The sequence below is a fragment of the Olea europaea genome, chromosome 10 (genome assembly GCF_002742605.1).
Source record: "Olea europaea var. sylvestris chromosome 10, O_europaea_v1, whole genome shotgun sequence".
In the NCBI taxonomy this organism is placed as follows: Eukaryota; Viridiplantae; Streptophyta; class Magnoliopsida; order Lamiales; family Oleaceae; genus Olea; species Olea europaea.
This window is the reverse complement of record NC_036246.1, coordinates 22,219,665-22,241,856: the sequence shown is the minus strand read 5'-3', so window position 1 is coordinate 22,241,856 and position 22,192 is coordinate 22,219,665. Positions and strand designations below refer to the sequence as shown.

Here is a 22,192-nt window from a genome sequence, read left to right as displayed (position 1 = left end):
TCAACCATAGGTCAACATTAGGTATATGTACCAAAAGTGTTTATGTAAAATATTTATTAAATAAATGTTTATAAAAATGCTCTGGGTGGAGCCAAAATCGAATCGAAACCGACGGTTCGGGTTTAGGTTTGGTTCAAGTATTTACAAAGACTCGAATAGTTCTATTTGTGAAATAGTCGAAGTATAATGGGTGGTTTTGGGTATTGAAATACTTGGACCGACTCACTCGATGCCCATGCCTAATAGGAATAGATAGAGTGGGATGAATATATAACACTTTTGAATGTAAATAGCAGTACCTTTTAAAGATTGAGAACCCTGATGTTTAAAAAGAAATGTCAAGGACAAAAGTACAAATAATGAAAATATTGGAGACATTTGAGACAATTTACACTTAAATTTTATTGCATTGGATGCGATATGATATAAAATGACTTGTATGAAGTGTTTATAGATGATTTAAATTATAACTAGATAAAAATGAATAGTAAATAAAAGATAGTACTTCTTATGTCTTGAAATGTGATGATAAAAAAATTTATATATATATAGTTTTATAACTAGATAAAAATATATATGAGCGAACCATAAGTTTAATAAAGGAGAGGAGGAATGGACAAAAATTTTCAAGAAAATAAGTAGTTAAGATGTAGGTGATCTAACATGACATCGAAATTAATCCATTTTATTTATATAAAAAGGGTTAGTATGTCCATTAATTAATTGATCTCTTTGGAAAGATATGATGGCTCCAAATATAACCAAAAACAAACTATTTACATAATCCAATTCTTTTATTCGATAGGTTCACATACTCAATCATATATTTCATCTTAAACTATCTCCGTTTCGGAGAGACTTTAATAAAAATGCCCCTATAAGTTTGCTACAAGATGATTAATAATGGACGTAGACAAAGAAGTGGTATGGCGCGTGGGATCATATATTACACTATTCAATTGTGGGATGGAGATCAATCGTTCATCCTGAAACCTAACGTTTGATCACTTAATGTTACTCTTTGATTATATAAATGATTTAGAAATAATTCTAATGATGGGAACTATTAAATCTTTATTATGTCATTACTTGACCTTTATTAAATAAAAAAAATTGTTTCACTTCAAAAATTTTTAATGATCCAAATTCAGAAATAACTTTGTATAATTAAATGCGTAAAAAGTACTAACCAACTTTGATGACATGTCATGTTCCTATTAGTTCAAGTAACGTAAAGGCCCTTGCGTCCAATATTTATTTAAGTTCAAAAAGTTTTAAAATTAAAGAGGGCACCATAGAAAGGTAAGTACACAAATCCAAGTCCAATAAAAATTAAGCAACAAAACATTTTCACCAAACTTACACTTACTGAATTATCTATCAAGAAAAGACAACACATACACACCAACTTACCCTTTTTCCCTTACCTGTTTAAGATAATGTTGAAGGGAAGAAGAGTTTAAATGAAGAATTATTGCCATCATTTTTTCAAGAAAAAGAGAGAGAAAAACACAATTTGTTGATAAATGAAACATACACTTTTTTTTATCTCTGATCACAGCTATAACTTGAATTTATAAATTCACTCAGAATCAAGAATTTTGGCGCAAATTATAAATTCACTCGATGTGTTTAGTTAGATAAATAGACATTTAAAATAAGAATTGGGATGTCTTGCTCTTATTTCTCATTTTGATTTGTCGGTTCGAAATAATGTTCTTATTTTGTACATTAAGAGTGAGATGCTGTAAAAATTAGAATTGAATTGTATTCCAAGCACTAGAACTTCATTATTCTGTAAAATAAATAATTTGAAACATGTAAAAATTTTCTAATCTAAATCAAATTGTTTAAGTTAAAGAATTCTATTCGAAAATTTTCTTCAATAATTATCAATCATAATTGACAATTTATCATGTATTACCTTTCCTTGTGCAACTACTCACACAAAACATCATACTTAGAAAATATAACTTCAACCAAAAAGTTGAACTTAGTTGGCCAAAAAGAAATAAACTCGTCTTTAGTTGGCCAATTTTGATAAGAGGCCCTTTCAACATATTTATATATTCATCCATGTTCCTATTAGTTAGAGTAACATAAAGGCCCTTGCTTCCAATATTTATTTAAGTTCAAAAAGTTCTAAAATTAAAGAGGGCACCATAGAAAGGTAAGTACACAAATCCAAGTCCAATAAAATTTAAGCAACAAAACATTTTCACCAAACTTACACTTACTGAATTATCTATCAAGAAAAGACAACACATACATACCAACTTACCCTTTTTCCCTTACCTGTTTAAGATAATGTTGAAGAGAAGAAGAGTTTGAATGAAGAATTATTGCCATCATTTTTTTCAAGAAAAAGAGAGAAAAACACGATTTGTTGATAAACGAAACATACACTTTTTTTTCTTTTTTTCTTTTTTTTATCTCTGATCACAGCTATAACTTGAATTTATAAATTCACTCAAAATCAAGAATTTTGGCGCAAATTATAAATTCACTCGATGTGTTTAGTTAGATAAATAGACATTTAAAATAAGAATTGGGATGTCTTGCTCTTATTTCTCATTTTGATTAGTCGGTTCGAAATAACGTTCTTATTTTGTACATTAAGAGTGAGATGCTGTAAAAATTAAAATTGAATTGTGTTCCAAGCACTTGAACTTCATTATTCTGTAATGAAATAAATAATTTGAAACGTGTAAAAACTTTCTAATCTCAATCAAATTGTTTAAGTTAAAGAATTCTATTCGAAAATTTTCTTCAATAATTATCAATCATAATTGACATTTATCATGTATTACTTTTCCTTGTGCAACTACTCACACAAAACATCATACTTAGAAAATATAACTTCAACCAAAAAGTTGAATTTAGTTGGCCAAAAAGAAAAAAACTCGTCTTTAGTTGGCCAATTTTGATAAGAGACCATTTCAATATATTTATATATTCATCCATTTCAACCTTAGTCAATATATATGAATCATGCCACATTTTAAAGAATAAAATCATCACGAATCCATTCGTGCAATGCCATTTAGATAAAGTCGGACAACATTGTGATGACATCATATTCGAACATTACACCATCTTTTCAATAATGATTCTTAGATTAACCGAAAATGAAAATTGGGATATATCATATATCTACATTGTGATTCTAATTCCCAAATAATTAATATTCTGATTCCAGGCAAACATGCTTAATAAATACATTTAAGCCCTTGTTTGACAATCATTATTTGGGAAAAATAATATTTTAAATATTGATTTTTTTAGAAGAATGTATGATTAAAAAGTAGGAAAAAATCTGGGTATAAATGCAGAATATTTTATTATGTGATTGATTGAAAATAAATATGTAGAAAAAGAATTTTCAAATAATGGTCATCAAACACGGACTGCTTACTTTTGCTTCCGCATCTGAATATCAAGCCCCCAACAAACATTATTTTTAATTTTTTTTATATACTCATTTTTAATCACGTAATTACACAATAAAATATTTTACACGTAAATTCAATATTTTTTCTACTTTTTAATGACACATTTTCCTAAAAATCATTATTTAAAATTTTCGCCATGATATTCAAAACGAGAGCCCAATAAAATGAGAGCAATTTAGGTTTTTTTAAAGTAGAAATTACACAATAACCTACCTTTAAAATCTGTATTCTAAAATAAAAAATTAGATGGGTAGTTTAACCTTTCAAAAATCAAATATTTTATATTTAAATATTAAATATTAATTATACAAATTTCATTTCAAAACTCTAATCAATTTCTTCTTTCTCCATCTCCCTCCTCCTCTCTTTACAGCCTCTCTACTCGATCTATCTAGCGCCGCACTGTCTTCTCTCTTCGGTGGACCTGGCGCAACAGCGCCTAGTAGTGACAACAACACTGTTGTAAATGATCTCTGACTACAACGATCGTGTGTAGAACCACCGAAGTCCATCTCTTTTCATTCAACTTCTCCGGTGGCATCATCCCCCAGGTGCTGCTGACTTCCGAGAAGGTAGTGCACATGTCGCCCGCACTGCAGCCACGATTTATGGCCTCATCTACTTCAGCAGCTCCATCTCGCATGTCGAGTTTAGAAATTTTTTGGTGGTGGTATGGTGGCGGCTGTAATAGCGACACTGAGTTTGGAGATTTTTTTTTTGTTGTGGTGTGGTGTGAAGATGGAAATGGAAATGGTAATGGTGATTCTTGGTACAGGCGGTGATCGTGGTACTAACCGTGATGTTGGCGAGATTGTGGTAGCCTTTGACAGCACGGCTTAAAGCTCACAAGTTGTACCATTGCGCCGTTATGGTAGAGACCTGCTGTGCACTGTAGCCGAAATCTACAACTTCACGATCTGATGGGTTTTTGGGTATGCTTTCAGTTGGTAAATGGGGGTTGTAATGGTGGTGGTGGTGGTGGTGTTTGGGTGGTAACGACTTTGTTGGATCCAACGGTGGTGAAGGTTACGTTGGATTTGGTGGTGGTTGTGGTTTTGTTGGTGGCGATGGTGGTGGTGGTAAATATTATGGGTGGTGAGATGGTGGTGAAGGTTATGGAGATATGTTGGTAGAGATGGGTCTATCGAGGTGGTGGTAGATATGGCACGACGATGTGTTGATTTGAGGTGGTAATGTTACCGTCGAGAGGTGGCAGTGGTGGTAGTTATGGTGGCGACGATGGCAGTGGTGCTACAACAAGAAATGTCTAGGTGGTGGTCATAAGTGTTGTGGGGTGTTTATGACCAACTAATTGGTTAAATGTGACCAATAATTGGTTAATTTGTGATAAATAAATAATGTGACCTAGAAATTATGGTTGTGACTCATAATTTATTAAATTGTGATCGAAAAATTAATCGTGATCAATTAATCTAATAATTTGCAATGAATAAATGAGTTGTGACCAATAAAAGTTTTGATTCTGTGACCAATGAATAATCTGTGAACTATAAAAATTTTAATTTGTGATAAAAAAAATAAGTTGTAATAATTTGATAAATTGTGACTAAAAATTAATCCATGACTAATCACTTTTTTGATTTGTGATCGATGAACAAATTGTGACCTACAAAATTTTGGAATTGTGGTCGTAAAATAATTTTTTGATTTGTGATAAAAAAAAATAAGTAACTAATTAAATTATTAATTTTTAATCAAATTGTATAGATCTGCGTCCTAAATATATTTAATTAATGAAATAATTAATTAGCTAATTAAATCATAAGTAAATTTTAATAAAAAACTGATTTTTGAAATTTTAATTTCTTGATTTTAAAATGTATAATACTTGGCCCCTGTTTGGGGCTCATTTTTTATACAAAAAAAATGCATTATTCAATCGTTTCCAATCAAATCAACCATATTTTTTGGGGAAATTTGCCCAGATAGCCGGACTGGGCAATGATTTTGGTGAAATAGCCTTTGACCAATACAAAAGGGGAGAAAAAAAATCAAAATAGTTTAATTAATAAAATGACCAAATTATCCTTCACATTTTAACACAAAAATCTTTCCATATTCCCTCTTTTCACCTCGTTTCTTCCTCAGGTAAAACCCTATTCCCCCAATTCAAAAATTAACGTCTCTCTTCTCTTCCCCTTTGAGAAAATCTCACACAAAATCGACTACAAACCTCACGAAATCAACCTAGCAAAAGAGCACGACGAGCATAGGCGAGCGAAGTGACCCCCCTGCCGCCTCGAAGACTTTGTTTTGGAACTACGAGTTTGTGGAAATTCTTCTCTTGCTACTGCGGCTGTGAAGGTGAACACAAATTTAAGGTACAAGTTCTATAATGTGAGGAGATTTATGTATTATGTTGAGAAATGAAAGTGGTTGCCTTTGAAATAGTAGCTTTTATTTTTTTGAGAAAAAAGGGGGGTTTGTGGCTGGTGGCGGAGGGGATGCATGAGGTCCCTTTTGAACTCCACTATTGCAATGTTTCATTTGTGTTATGAAATTGTTATCTTCTAAATATTTAGGAACAAGGTAACAATAATTTTGTCATTTATGCACGTGATTCTCAACTGTTTTACTCATTAAGTTTTAATCTTTCTTCTATAATGTGGAGTATGTCCCTTCCTCATTTTTTACTCCATAGTTTTTTAGCATTAACATAACCAACCCTTGTGATGATTTGATTTAAAAATCACTAATTAGTACAAGACCAGATGAAAATGAATAAGGAAGAAAACTCCACTAGAGTTTGTCGTCTCCAATTTGATAATTAGGATTGGTTATGGAAGTCAAATCGTTGGACCTGGGGATTTGATCAAAAGGGTTTTAACTTTAGACATGATTACATGTTATTCATAAAATTAATCTTTACACATGTAGAAATGTTGTGCATAATTCGAGTATATAAAGAACAAAAATTGTACATAATTGATATGAGATGTCAAAATGATTCTAGAAATGTCAAATTTTGTCACTTTGGTAGTAACAGTAGTAGTGGGTAGTATTTGTGACTTTTATATGAGTTGGCCTCATGCTTTACTTTACTGCATTTATCTAATTTCGAATAAATGAACCGATAACGTTTGACATTTGGTTCTTTTGTGTGTTAGTAGTCATGTATATAGAACACTATCTAAAGCAATTTATATATCAAATCATTGATATTAACTTGTAAATCATTTTTTGCATAGTGCACTATAGAGTTGTGACACATTTAAGGTATTAGTTTGAGGTTGAATTGACAATGTTTCATTGCTTTACTACAATTTTGTGTTGCCTTGGAGCTTTCTATGTGTAGTCGTGAAATAGCTTGTAAGTCGTTATTTTTGTCCAATAATTTGGTAAATGATTGCTTTAAGAAATAAGATTGCTAACTCAATTATTGTTTTGCATTTTGCAATAGGAAAAATGGATGATGAAGACATAGTGAACGTGAAGATAAGTAATAGATGTAGAATGAAATTGATCGATGAAGTTTTCTATAGCTTAGATGAAAAGCATCAGGACCTATTAACCAATTCCTGCTTTGGACATTTGTTATGCCTAAGAAAGATAAAACTTGCATCCCAATTAGTTCACCAATTGATTCTGAGGTCAATAAGTACCTCAAAAGAAAATGAAGTATTTATTAAGGTTGGAGACAAGCTTGCAAGATTTGGATTGCAAGAATTCACACTGGTGACTGGGCTTAAAGCGGGGGATTTGGAGAACGAGGATCCGAAGCTAGGGCAAAATTGTAGACTCGTGAAAGAGCGTTTTAAGCGTAGCAACGGCAAAATAAAGAGAGGTTTATTGTTACAAGTTTTCAAACGCTGCAAGCATAAGAATGATAAATATAAGTTGGCCTCCTCGTCATATTGATGTACGTGGTTTTGGCAGCAGAGGAGAATACATTTGTTAACCCATGGTTGTTTTATTTGGTGGATGATCTCGATAGATTTAACAACTATTCATGGGGGAGAAAGTCATACGAGTACACTATTAAGGTTTTTAAACGTAATTTGGGAGACATGTTGAAGGGTTATACAACTTCTCAGCGATATCCGTATTCTCTGCATGGATTTCCATTTGCAATCATGGTAATATGTTCTAAAATCATTTAAACTTTACATTTTATTTAATTATGTTACTAAAAATTAAATTTATGATTGTACAGATTTGGGCATTTGAAGCAATTCCCGGTGTTGGAAAGAAATTCGGTCGTGTAACAGTCGATTCCAGAATTCCAAGAATGATAAGCTAGGAAATGTCCAAGCAACTTAGGGAGGAAACACTTTGCACATTTTTTGAATCGTCAAATGTAAGTTTTATTTATCAAAATGTAAATGGCGTATCAATAATTATAATAAAACAATTTGCTGAATAATTATACATTCTTGTTTTTTCAGATAGAGGTACATTGTACGCTTAATCCTACAGACGATGAATTGCTGGAGCCGTTCTGGAAGGAATCCGGACCTTTTGATAGTGAAGCGGATCCTAAGTTGGAAAAAGTTGCTTCCAAGGATGAAGGCGAAAAAGACTCTGAGAGTGATGATGCTCAGTCAAGTTTCACTCGCCCACAATGTCCTAAGACATCGGATCGACCATCTATGTCTAGCCATCTACATTCATCCAAGACAGCTAGACGACCCCCACCTTCTTATGACTATATCACTCATATAATAAAACAAGAAATAAGAGGTGTTGAAGAGAGGCTCCGAGGCGAGATGTCAGATCGCTTCGATCGAGTAGAAAGGAAAATTGATTTATTTCTCCAATTGGCTGGACAAGGTGGAGTTCAGTCGGAAAGAAGCAAATTTGATGATCGTGCTTTTAGCAAAGGCAATCAACAGAACAAAGAGAAAAGAGAGCGAGATGAGGTAATTATTGAAGAATGCTTTCATGAAGAAGTCACACCGAATAAGCAATCTGAGGCTTTTCCTACATATGATGATGGTATATTCTCTCTTGTACATTTTGCAATAAGTTACAAATAATTTTTATGTTGGGTTCCGTTTGTTGGATTTGTAGGATTTTTATGTTGGGTCCCATTTGTAGGATTTCTGCCAGATCCTTCATCTGCTATAGTTTTGTACCAACAACGGCCTTTAGTCTGGATTGAAGAGACCTTTCGAACCGAGGAAGCTCGACAAGATGATGTCACAGAGAAGGTGGCTAGGACAAAAGAGGATTCAAACATATCTAACAAAGGTACAGATAATTTATGTTTCAATATTTCACTTTTCAATCTTGTGTGTTAAAATGGAATGAATTGTGTTCCATCAACTTTTGTAGATGATTATGAGAAGCCTTCGACATCTTCGCATGTTTGCCAACCTAGTAATGAAATCATTGTCATCGAGGATCCGAATTCTGAATTGCCTGTAGGAAGGGGGCATCGAGTTAAGAGAAGAGCAGTCGTGCTGCTTTCTCCATACACTAATCCCTTAAAGAGGAGAAAATTGTTGAACATTCAAGCATATGACCCTTTAAGGGAAGTAGATCCTGCAAAAGTTGAAGACCTCAACAAGTGGTTGGCAAATGCATCCACAAGGTAATTTATTTTATTCCAGTGGTTGGCGTAGTGAAGGGTGTAATTTCGAATTTGCAAGTTAGCTTAGTTTGATATTATTGTTGTCACAGTGATACAGTCACCTTGGCTATTTGTGAAGTGCGAAGGAAATTCTTTGATGAACTATTGAAAGATGACGGGTGGCTTATCGATGATGTAAGTAATATTTGTATATTAGAATTATTTTTACTGAAAAATGCATTTAATTAATCATGTTTTGGTGTACAGCATATCGACTCGGCCTTATACCACATTAGGGAAAGGGCAGTGACATATCCACATATATTTCAGCAAGATTGTGCTATATTGGATTGTTATTTTTGGCAACTTATGAAAAAAGCCTACCTAAAAATGGGTGCACGTAAAAAGAAAAATGGTAACTATGTATTTGACCAAGAGCTCGTCGATTATGTTGAAGGGGCTTCACCGGTGCTCGGTAAACACTGGAGTAACTGTAAATTTTTGTATGTTCCTTACTGTGTACCGGGTTCTCATTGGTTTGCACTGAAGATTGATTTGACGGAGCGAACTATTTACATTTACGATAGTTTGCCAAAACACATCCGCGCTGCTCAGCTGGCCGAATGCATGAAACCTATTCAAGTGGTAATTCCCTTGTTGATAAAGGAACACATAGCGCGTGAAGAAAAATTCAGCACCAGCATGTTTCGTTATCAGAGGGTTGTAGTTCCTGAACAAACAAACGGGTAAACTTGGTTGAATATAACATTTAGCACCAATATCTTTGACTTCTTTCGTCTAATTCATGTCTATCTAATTTTTTTCCCATTATGAATTTGTAGGTCTGATTGTGGGCTTTTCACAGTGAAATTCATTGAGTTTTTACAAGCCCAATTGAATATGGATTTGATTCGTCCGGAATATATGTCTATTTGGAGGAACAAATTAGCTGCAGAGATATTTGCATGGCACTTTGATCCGTAGATTTAGTGAATGTTTTGAAGTTATTTTTGTATTTAGACCTTGGAGATTGATTTTGCAACCTAGTAAATCCTTCAAGTTGAATGTTAATTGAAGTGACAGCTTTTATGTCTTTCATTTAAAAGTTCTTATGCATTTCTATGAAAATGGTAATTTGGTTTAGGGTTTTGGTCAAGTTTTGTTCTTGAGAACGGTGCTTGTGCCGTTAATGATATGAGAGAAAAGCCATAAGAACGGCATAACTGTCGTTATGTTGTTCGGTCATTGTATGCGAGAACACCACTAGTGTCGTTACTGATTTTGAAAAGATAGGGAGAATGACACAAGTAGCGTTATAAAGACACAAATACATTCATAAGAACGGCATAAGTGTTGTTACCGCTTATAGAGAACGACACAACTGTCGTTATAGTGACAAACATAATAACGGGAATGACACCTTACCGTATTTGCAAACAAATACCGTATTTTTTCAATATAAGCGTTAACAAAATATTAAATATTAAATTTTCAGATCTGCATTTTTATTTCATTAGAAGTTAGATCTACAAGTCTACGAGAACGACACTTGTGTCGTTACTGATCTTGAAAAGATATTGAGAACGACACAACTGCCGTTATTCTGACAAAATTAATAATGGGAATGACACCGGTAGTATTTGCAAACAACTTACCTTATTTTGTCAATATAAGCGTAAAATAAATGTTAAATATTAAAATTTCAGATTTGGGAGATACCCTCATTAGTTTGATTTTCTAACGAATGTGGATGGTGACTTGTGATTTCGCCGAAATCCATACCAATTCCCCCATTATCCGATCTTTGAGGTCGACGCGGAGGAAATGAAGCGAAAAATGGGAAAAATAGACAGAACGACACAAGTGTCGTTAAACGACACTTGTGTCGTTCTGTCAGTAAACACGAGTTTGAGCAGCCACGAGCCTTTCGGGCCCCTGTATTCGACAAGTTTAACTCATTTGAGTCTCGAGATGGCCATGTCGGTCACGTAATTTGGGAGATGCCCTCATTACTTTGGTTTTCTAACGAATGTGGATGGTGACTTGTGATTTCACCGAAATGCATGCCAATTCCCTCACTATCCGTCACGTAATCTATAATTCTGACTTCCTTAAGTTAGGAGGTCCGATCTTTGAGGTCGACGCGGAGGAAATGAAGCGAAAAATGGGAGAAATAGACAGAATGACACAAGTGTCGTTAAACGACACTTGTGTCGTTCTGTCAGTAAACACGAGTTTGAGCAGCCACGAGCCTTTCGGGCCCCTGTATTCAACAAGTTTAACTCATTTGAGTCTCGAGATGGCCATGTCGGTCACGTAATTTGGGAGATGCACTCATTACTTTGATTTTCTAACGAATGTGGATGGTGACTTGTGATTTCACCGAATTGCATGTCAATTCCCTCACTATCCGTCACGTATTCTATAATTCTGACTTCCTTAAGTTAGGAGGTCCGATCTTTGAGGTTGACGCGGAGGAAAGGAAGTGAAAAATTGGAGAACGGCACTTGTGTCGTTCTGTCAATAAACACGAGTTTGAGCAGCCACGAGCCTTTCGGGCCCCTGTATTCGACAAGTTTAACTCATTTGAGTCTCGAGATGGCCATGTCGGTCACGTAATTTGGGAGATGCCCTCATTACTTTGGTTTTCTAACGAATGTGGATGGTGACTTGTGATTTTACCGAAATGCATGCCAATTCCCTCACTATCCGTCACGTATTCTATAATTCTGACTTCCTTAAGTTAGGAGGTCCGATCTTTGAGGTTGACGCGTAGGAAATGAAGTGAAAAATTGGAGAACGGCACTTGTGTCGTTCTGTCAATAAACACGAGTTTGAGCAGCCACGAGCCTTTCGGGCCCCTGTATTCGACAAGTTTAGCTCATTTGAGTCACGAGATGGACATGCTACTCACAACATTTGAGAGATACTCGCATTACTTGGACAACATGAAAAATGAGAACAACACTAGTGCTGTTACTGTTTTTGAAAACCGCACAAGTGTCGTTAGTTATGTAAACACAATACAAATAATTGATAACTTATATATTTATAAATAAATTGTCATTAAATCAATAATGTTTAATTTCTGAACAATATTTTTATATTTTCTGGGTAAAATACAAAAAACGGCACCAGTGATGTTTCGATATGACAACAAAATATATCTGCCATTATGGCTTTATCGATTCTAAGATAATGACAAAATGAATCATTCCAAAGATTTTAAATAGTTTACATTTAGGAATGACAAAAGCAGTACATCATAACACCACCGTCCTTTTTAATACTACAAAAGAAGCACATTATAAAAGTCAAAATTCAACAGATGTGCGGTTTTATCTTCATCATTCATGTCTCTCGCTAAGTGATACGGTTATGCCCAGTTTTCAAACACCTACTGCACTTACGAGACTTGCGCACCTCTCCGGCTGATTGTTTCCTTTTTTTTGGTGGACGTCCACTTCCTCTTCGTGTCAACGGTCGTATCACCTTTCTTGATCGAACACTATCGGGAATTTCCCAGTCCACCTCATTTGACAGTGGATATATATATTCAGAATAAGCTTGTTTCCAGTAAGAAGTGCTATAAAATGGAGAGCAAAACCTGTAACAGTTGTCTCCAACATCCCTTACTACTGCAATTGCATGTGCACATGGAAATTGGTCCAGATCAAATTCCTTACATGTGCATGTCCCCCTCTCCAAATTAACAATGAAACTTTCCATTTTATCACTCACTTGCATTTCATCTGGGCTAAGAGCTTGTACCTCAAAACCTTTTGACTCATTATACCTATCGTACATTTTCTCCTCCATTAGCGGGGTGAAATAGCTTGTACATTTTTCGGCATCAATGCGCCTATCATGAAACCAACTCTGCATCTTTTCCCTGATATACTCGATCAAAGCAAGTATAGGAAATTCTCGAGCACTTCTCAACAATGAATTTAATGATTCTGCATTGTTTGTGGTCATAGTATTGTATCTGATTCCATTGAAATGTGCTCTTGACCAATACTCCACGCCAACCTCTTCCTCTAAGTATTCTCTGATTTTCTCGTGTAGACTGCACAATGCTTGCATATTAATCTCAAATTTTGCCAAACTATATGCCTGTGCAGTAGCTCTAAACAATGGCACAATATCTATGCGAGGGAATTTGCTCTTCAAGTTAGTTTGCAAATGCCATATACAATGTCCATGATGTGCGTTAAGATAGACGCTGTTGAAACCATTTGATATGCTTGTTGCACAGTCAGATATAAAGACTAGCTCGTCTGTGTCATCGGTTATCTGTCGTAACTTCTGAAAGAACCAAGTCCATGAGTCATTGTTTTCTGAATCCACTATGCCCCACGCAAGTTGATAAATTTGACGATTTGCATCTTGGCATGTGGCAACAAGTAACGTACCTCGATACTTAGATTTTAAAAATGTTCCATCCACACAAATTACCCGTCGAATTGAAGAGAGAAATCCACGTATGCTTGGTCCTAATGCCATAAAAAAATACATGAAATGTCCATCATTATCAGTTTCAATAAAGGTCAACGTACCAGGATTATTTTTCTCCAGAATGTGACAATACATTGGTAACTTTGCATAGCTATCGTCAGGGCTACCTCGAACCTCTTTGTAAGCAAATTCTTTGGCCATATACGCCTTGTGATATTTTATAGTTATGCCAAACTCTCGACGAACGTCATTGATAATGTTTCTTGGTCTGTACACTATGTTGGCATCATGATATTTTAGAGCTACATGTTTTCCAATTACCGAATAGGTAGCATGTCTATTATCCCTGCGACGAACACTCATAGAGCAAATGTGATGGCTAGAATATTTTCGTATTCGAAAAATCTCAGATTCAGCTACGCTCGTTGCCCGTAAACGCCAGTTACAAATTTTCTCAACACAAACAACTGTATAAACACTCTTATTTGATTTCTTCACTTTAAATTCAAATTGGTACTTCACGGCAAGTAGCTGGAGTTTTGATATCAAAGCACTTTTAGTTGGAAATAGTTCATCATCATGTACATCCTCATTTTCTGGAATCCTAACTGATGATCTATAAGGAATTGAACACAGGACTTGTGTTGAAGTACCAATAATGTCCTCTTCCATGGAGAAATCAACATTGTTTTCATTTCTCGGAGGAGATTTATCTTCGAAATCTTGTTGTTCGGAACTACCTTGAATTATATGCAAGTTATCCCAATCCACAGAGTTTCCTTCTTCTACGTTATCATTTCCATGATCGCCATCATATAGCTCAACTTCATTTTGATGGCTCACATCTCCCTTTTCTACTTCACCATTAGTTTCTACTCCACAATCTCTTTCAAACTCCCTTACACTATCACATTCACCTGTAACTTTAGTCGAAATAGTCACGCAAAGAGGATGTTTTTTACAAATAGAAAGAAACCACTTCACTTTCATGTCACTGTTAATCCTTTGTGGTGGAACTGAAAACTTAGACATTCCAGGATTAAGGGACATCATCTCAATTTCATATAACTTTGAATCCACATTAACAAGTTCTTGCACTTTGTTGTACAACTCTATATACGAAATGCTAGATGGAACATAAAGAATATCCACATTTTCTTCACCGTTTCCTATATAATCCCATGTCCATTTGCTTTCTTCAGTCTTTTTAAACTCGACAAAATAGCATACTTGTACCCATATCATTTCTACAGAATCCATACCTGTAAAAAAAAAAAAAAAGTTAAATAATTTACTCAAGTATATATCAAAGTAATATGAAAATAGTTACCATATTTGAATGATCAAAGTAACCACAATATATCATCAATAATGGACAGATCATAACAGATAACGGTTGTACTATCGTTTTACATGGTAGATAACGACTGTAGTGTCGTTCTGAACTACTAATAACGACTGGAGTGTCGTTATCGTCCAATAGTTGCGGACGATGCAAATATACACCAAATGCGAAAATAAAATCAACTAAAATATCATTTTATACTATATTCAACAATAAAAATACCAATATAAATGAGATTTCTAAAAATACCTTTCTTCTTTCTTTAAATATAGTAGAAATTTCAATGTGGATAATGTAGACACCAAAATCCTTGTTAAAATGCTCAAAATATTAGAGAAGATAGATGAAGAATGTAATGAATAACAAGATTTTAAGGAAGCATCCACCGGGAAAGTACGTCCACTGATTTTTGCTGATGATTTGAGGGATTTAATTGGATTGAAATGGGTATTTGAGTCTTTTCAATGGTGAGGGTATTTTAGACATTTGATCTTATTTGTTTATTGTTTTTTGTAAGTGGAGGCTATTTTATCAAATAACATTGAAGGAAGGTTATTTTACAAATAACATTGTTTGACTAGACTTTTTTATCAAATTCCCCTATTTTTTGACTCTCGTACTCACAGGTAGGCCCCAGTCAAATCAAATAACAGTGCCGAAACAGGGTTTAAACTCTTACTTATAAATTTTTTCCTTTTTTTAATGCCCCGAGAGGCCCGCCATTGCCAAGAAAGGGAACGTGGTCTTCTTGAAACAGTTCACGATCCCCTTTCTTCATTGATTGAGTTAGATAATTGAATCTACACGTGTCATATGTAGGAGTATTCCAATCGATAAAATCTTTTCCTCACTCCTCTCTCTCTCTCTTGCTAGCTCGGCTCCCAAGGACCCGAAAAGGGGGGAAAAAACGAAAAATAAATAAATAAATAAATAAAAATCTGTGATCCATCTTGGATTCGTATAAGTGATTCATCAATTCGGTAAGCATATTTTTGCTGTTTCATTTTTGGAAATTACAGTTGATTTTAATTCTTGGATGAATATATTGTATCAAGAATTTAATTGTTGTTCAAGAGGGATTGATAGTTGGGTGAATTTATTGGAAAAATAAGTAATTTTATTTAATAATCTAGATAACCCAGATTTCAAGAGGCTGATAAAGATTGCCTCAGATCCATGAAACCTAGTTAATATGTGGCAAAAAGTCTCAATCTTTAAGGGTTTTCTTGTGACTCTTGAGGGGGTTTGGTTTCCTTTTTCCTAGGTTCTTTTCCATGAACCCCTTTGTTGTTTCTTCTTCTTCTTTTATGACGGATAAGGGATTGATTTTGTCTTTTTCTTCATGTTGTTGAGTATATAAAGGTTGGTGGTGGAGTGGCAATTTGGTGTTCTTGGGGGAAATTCATCTTGAGGAAGAATTTAAATTCTTCGATTTCTTCGAGAAGCAGATGATTTTGGCAACTTTCTCATATTTGGAGAGGTACTTCACCTCCGTACAGCTTTAAATTCCTTTATATGGAAGGTTAGTTCCTATCTTCTCCCCAGCTGATCCGGTAGTTTGTTCGCCCTCTTAGAATTTTTTCCGCTCTGGGTAGCTTACATAGTTTTCGTGTGTTCCTTGGAGAAGTCTTGGAGTTAATCTTGGCCCGTTTGGCTATAACTTTTTGCTGATCAACTGCGCTCTTGGGCTGAGTATCATTGTTTGTTTCGGTAGATTGTTATGCTATTTTTAATGGTTCCAGGTTTTGAGTAACCTTCCAGGCTTTTCCAAAGTTTGTAGGGGGTAAGAAATGAAGAGTTAAAGAAGTGATTGATCAAGTGTTTGGAGAGAATTATTGGCAAGTTTTGTTAGTTATTAACTTATTACTGCTTTTACGAAGAGGGGATGATGGAAGGGATGATGGAAGAGATGTCTCCAGCAGTTGCAGTTACTCTTGGCTTTGGTAATTCTATATGTGAAAATCCAGGAATTACAAACCATGTAGAAATCATGCGGCTCAAACTAGTGACAGATGCAGCAAGCTTGCTGTCAGATCCTGCACCAGTACCAAATGATGTTTCTAATTCTAGTTCGGATACTGGGGTTCCTGGAAGGACTGATGTGAAACCTGATATATCCCAGGTGATACATACGGCTGAAATTGGTCAGTTAATCCACAGTACCGTGATTCAAGAAATTGAAGAAGATGAAATCTTATCAGCGGGGGATGACCCTAGTGTAATTAATAGCTTGGAGTTACTGCCCTTGGATCCCACTTCAAATTTAAGCTTGCCACTAAATGCTGCTTTAGATAGAAGCTTGCCCATTGCTGTCGAAATTGAGGGCACTGAGAATGGTCAAATAGTTGCAAAAGTCATCAGTGTGGAGGAGAGAGATGAAGTACCCGATGATGTCCTAATGACACCTGCTAAACGAAATGAAGAATGTACTAATGGACCTTCAATAATGGCGTGTGTAGTATCTCTTCAGTTGCCCAGTGAGAAGGGTCCATGCAAAGGAAGTGTTAAGAGTGTCTTTGAGTTGGAGTGTGTGCCACTATGGGGTTCAGTTTCTATTTGCGGAGATAGGCCAGAGATGGAAGATTCTGTCATGGCTGTACCTCATTTTGCGAAAATTCCCACTAAGATGCTTATTGGCGATAGTGTAATGGGTGGGATAAGTCAGACTTTAAGTCACTTGACCTCTCATTTTTTTGGTGTGTATGATGGTCATGGGGGATCTCAGGTATGTATGTATGGTTTTCCAATGTTGATGATTTGTTTCTTTTCAGAGACTAATTTGACTTAGTTTTTCATTTTGGGAAAACACTTTTTAACACGCGCATCAGTAATAAGTGATGATATAGTTTTGCATGACATAGTTTTTGGGCAAAGAAACTAGACTACACAAGTGTGTGTGTGCAGAATCATATGTTTTGCATGACGTAGATTCTGATGTATTTTGTTTTCCTTGAACTCATTCATTTTTCAGCGTTCACGAATATCCACTTTTTTGGGATAGTTTGTCCATTTGAAAAACCTTTGATTGGACTGACCAAAGGTGTTTAACCTCCATCTCCTGGGACAACGTAAGGTGCAACGTCCCTTTCAAAATGAATTTTGCTTTCCTTGAACTCATCCAGTTCTTACCAATTTTCTTTTAAGATAGTTGGTCTGATTGAAAAACCCCTTGGTTGGACTGACCAAAGGTTTTAATCCTCCATCTCCTGAGACAACTTAAGTTGCAACTTCCTTGACGTTATTCAGTTGACCCTTATCAATTTTGCACATTCAAAATCGCAGTTCATATTCATCTTGAGTAAATTTGTGATTGAATGGAACTTCATTGTGTAGGTTGCAAATTATTGTCGTGACCGTATCCATTTAGCTTTAGTAGAAGAGCTAAAAATTTACAAGGATGATTTGGTGAATGGAAGTACTATAGAAACACGACAGGTGCATTGGGAGAAGGTCTTTACAAATTGCTTTTGCAAGGTTGATAATGAAGTTGGGGGAAAAGCAAGCAGAAACATTCCTAAAGAAAGTACGGAATCCTATAGTAACACCTTTGAAGCTGTTGCCCTGGAAACTGTTGGGTCGACTGCTGTTGTTGCAGTGCTTTGTTCGTCTCATATTGTAGTTGCCAACTGTGGGGACTCAAGAGCAGTTCTTTACCGTGGTAAAAAAGCAATTGCATTATCAAATGATCATAAAGTAAGCTTGTCTTCATTATTTTGGTTCCTATTAGTCCCTATCCTAGTAAACAAATTCATTTTTCTTGTCCTTTTATTTAACTTACCAGCCAAACAGAGAGGATGAATATGCTAGAATTGAAGCTTCTGGGGGTAAAGTCATACCGTGGAATGGACACCGTGTTTTCGGTGTTCTTGCTATGTCGAGGTCCATTGGTAGGTCTACTAATCTTTGCAGCAATAAATTGTCCGATTCTTGCATTTGTGAATGTGCATATAAATTGATGTGTGTTTATATTAACATCTTTATCAAAATTTGGAAATGTTATTGGTCCTGCTATTTTGAAATTGAAATGGATTTATATGAAATTTTTTCTATTATTCATTTTGCTGTCATCATTTGAGGTGAAAATCATAAAGAATTTGTCCTGATGCAGCAAATTCCATTTTCGGCTAGAGAGTTTGTATCTGTGGTCCTCCTGTTGTTGACCTGGCAGACTGCATTGCAACTTCATAGCGTTATTATTTAGCGCCATTCTTTTACTAGTTAACTCCATTTATTCAAAGTCAATTAACTTATTACTCATCAAGTTTGCATCTTTTTTCTTCATTTTTCACTTTCTTTCATGCACACATGCACTTGTGAGTTCCTTTTGGTTCTAATTCACCAGACCTTGTGGTTGATCTATCATTCTGTTTTTCTGATTCTCTGTGATTAGCCCTTTTCAATATTATATTTTCTTTGTGATTTGCCCTTTGTTGTTACTTTTTATTTACCTCTTGTCCTCTGTTATATACATTTGCTGTCAGTCAATGATTACAATATTGATGGGCTATATATGTTGCTTCAGTGCGATATATTTTTATACCTTAACCTTCTGGTTAACTACATGAAAATAAATGAACGTGTATTAATAATAAGTTGAAAAGGTCCAGCCAATCTTGAACTTCAATCGGATTCTTTTTCAAGGTGTAATAGTTTTACCCTAACAAGTTTTTCTCTTTCCTTTCTTTTTAATTTTTATTTGCTTTATTGTGGACATACTTTAATGACAGCCTCCTGTCCTCCATCTCACGACACCACAATTGATGGACAAAATGTTTGTTGACATTTAGCTCTCTATGATCCTCTCTTCTCTCAGGTGACAGATACTTGAAACCATGGATTATACCGGAACCAGAAGTCATGTTTGTGCCCCGGGCTCGAGACGACGAGTGCCTCGTTTTGGCGAGTGATGGGTTGTGGGACGTCATGACTAATGAGGAAGCATGCGAAGCAGCTAGGAAACGGATTTTGATTTGGCACAAAAAGAACGGGACTAACCCATTGGCAGATAGAGGCCAAGGAATCGATCCCGCAGCGCAAGCAGCAGCCGAGTACCTTGCGTCGCTGGCACTTCATAAAGGGAGCAGGGATAATATTTCTGTGATTGTGGTGGACTTGAAAGCGCAAAGGAAGCTCAAGAGCAGATCATGATGACATTGTTGACAATCACTTTGGTGCTTACATAGCCCTTGTTTGAGCCCATTTTGGAGGAGAAAATGAATTTTTGAATAGTGTATTGATAGAAAATGTATGGTTAAAAAATAAGAAATTTTTTTTGATTTGCGTATAATATTATTTTATTGAAGAATATGTGGTTGAAATGATGTTAAATCACTATTGAAAAATGTATTTTGGTGAAAAAATGGAGCTCAAACAAGAGCATAGTTCTTCACTTCGTAAGCATCTCATTAATCCATGAACTGTCCATTAATTTTACTCATGGGTTTCAAGTGTGTGAGAGAATAGTATTTCGTAAATGACCCATGTCCAAGTTTTGGTTATGTAAATTGGCGCCATCGACAGGCGCCGCTATGCCCCTTAATGAATCGTTGACCTTCGTTTCATGGCCCCAGCCAAGGGCGCCTATGCCCCTTCATGAATCGCTGACCTTCGTTTCAGTTAAGTAAAATGATTCATGTTCAAAGTTTGGTTATCTAAATTGAATGTGTGTGTGTGTATTGCATAAAAGTAGAGTTGTAAACTTGACAGATAAGATACTATTTTTGTATGCAACCTGTGCATGAATTTATTAATGATGAAATCGAGTACGAGGTTGGGTTAAATGAATCGATCTAATTACATAGAAGTTATCTTAGGGACAAAGTTGACAAGATCATCCCTAATTCCAAAGTTTCTTTAAGCACAAGAATTTTGTACAATATCTTCCCGTACATTCCGTTTTGTTTCCCATCCCAGTCTTTCGCAACACTTCAGGTTTACTTCTTTTGTTAGGTCTCGACTTTTTCGCTATGATCTTCCCGAAGTTTTGAAAACAATGTTTCGTAAAATAATTCCTACTTTTTTCCTTACAAGAACATTGAATAAATGAAGAGAATAAAATATAAAATATTGGTACTAAAATCTTAAAAATTGGTAATTTTTGCGGCAAATTGAAGCTTAATAAGATCCATTACGTGATATGGGAGAGAAAAAATATAAAAAATTGAAAGAATTCTACCTTTAAATTATTTGTAGGGAAAAATTTGTCGATATATCTTTCAATTATTTGTAAATGACAGTAACAATTTATGTATTTGACCTCGACCTACCACAACCTTGAACTCATAGAAAAAAGGGCTGAATGAGCAAATTTAAAATTTGTAAAATTTTTGAACTTGTCTCTACCTCAATACCAACTTCAATTTATTCGTCTGAGTAATTGTCAAAATATCTAAAATTTTGTCAATCTCAATTCACTATTTGTACCGAAAAGGGACAGGTGGCTAATATTGAAAAGGCACTAGACAACTTTCTCTAAAGACCTCGTCAAGCTTGATTCAACTAGTATTATTCAAATTGGTTAAACTTTTTATGCTCATCAAGTAATAAAATATGCCAGTGGCTCACCAAGTCATCAAAAGTGAAGGTTGGAAAACAACATTGTAAGCATATTGACTATTCCAAAAATAATAATAATAATAATAATAATAATAATAATAATAATAATAATAATAAATAAATAAATAAAAAAATTAAGACCATGTTTGACAATCATTTTCTCTCATTATTTCTTTCTCATATCCATTTTCGACTACACATTCTCACAAAAAAATATTCCTCGTGTAAATTCAAAAAAATTTCTTACTTTTAACCACACACTATTTCAAAATGTACTATTCAAAAACTCGTTCTTTTCAAAAAATCTAACAAACTACTGCTAAAGTAACATTAAAAGTACATTGTCCACTGAGATTTTTAACCCCTCATCAAGCTTGAGCAATATAAACCAAAATTCCAGTTAGTTCTTTTTCTTTTTCTTTTTTCAATTAACCAAGAAAATATTTGAAAAAGAGAAATATTAATGAAATAATATACATATACAATAAGGTTTACACCTTGGAGTACATAATGCTCAAGTTGTATTCATTATTGATTGGTGGAAAACCCTGATGTACATGTAACAAAACCCAAAAACAATAAGAGCTACACATCTTTCATTGAGCATAAGTTGCATGCTAAAAATAAGTGAAACTATAATAATTGCAGAATTTCTAATCCATAAAAGTTACAACAGTTTAAAACTTATTGTTCATCCTTAATAATTATTAACAGACAATGAATGCATAATAAGCACAGGCAATCATTTGTTGGAGGCTAATCCCTTCGTCACCTCTCTAAGTGATTCTTTTTCTTGCTTTATGTATTGAAAAACACTTCTCGCCCAGCCCCCTCCAATAGGGGGGCGCC

At 34.9% G+C, this 22,192-nt stretch overlaps 3 protein-coding genes and 1 long non-coding RNA gene across 5 annotated transcripts; 3 read left to right on the top strand and 1 right to left on the bottom strand.

The window, feature by feature from the left end:
• The first annotated feature begins 8,320 nt into the window (after nt 1-8,320).
• Nucleotides 8,321-8,884, top strand: LOC111402681. The gene is made up of 3 exons (XR_002704328.1): nt 8,321-8,408; nt 8,511-8,663; nt 8,748-8,884. It is a non-coding gene; the product is annotated as an uncharacterized LOC111402681 (long non-coding RNA).
• A 109-nt stretch (nt 8,885-8,993) lies between these two features.
• Nucleotides 8,994-9,969, top strand: LOC111400406. Its single transcript, XM_023027824.1, has 4 exons — nt 8,994-9,006; nt 9,104-9,180; nt 9,253-9,731; nt 9,828-9,969. Exons 1-4 carry the CDS (start codon nt 8,994-8,996, stop codon nt 9,967-9,969), a joined length of 711 nt encoding a protein of 236 aa, XP_022883592.1.
• A 2,379-nt stretch (nt 9,970-12,348) lies between these two features.
• Nucleotides 12,349-14,703, bottom strand: LOC111400405. Its single transcript, XM_023027823.1, has one exon. It carries the CDS (start codon nt 14,701-14,703, stop codon nt 12,349-12,351), a length of 2,355 nt encoding a protein of 784 aa, XP_022883591.1.
• A 799-nt stretch (nt 14,704-15,502) lies between these two features.
• On the top strand, nt 15,503-20,221 carry LOC111401509 (protein phosphatase 2C 16-like). 2 transcript variants are annotated; one of them, XM_023029279.1, is made up of 5 exons: nt 15,503-15,768; nt 16,151-17,513; nt 18,122-18,481; nt 18,570-18,675; nt 19,602-20,221. In XM_023029279.1, exons 2-5 carry the CDS (start codon nt 16,674-16,676, stop codon nt 19,934-19,936), a joined length of 1,641 nt encoding a protein of 546 aa, XP_022885047.1. In that variant the 5' UTR covers nt 15,503-15,768; nt 16,151-16,673; the 3' UTR covers nt 19,937-20,221. The 2 variants fall into 2 exon arrangements, with proteins under 2 accessions (XP_022885047.1, XP_022885048.1); XM_023029280.1 differs by having other exon boundaries at nt 15,549-15,768; nt 16,142-17,513.
• The last annotated feature ends 1,971 nt before the right edge of the window (nt 20,222-22,192 follow it).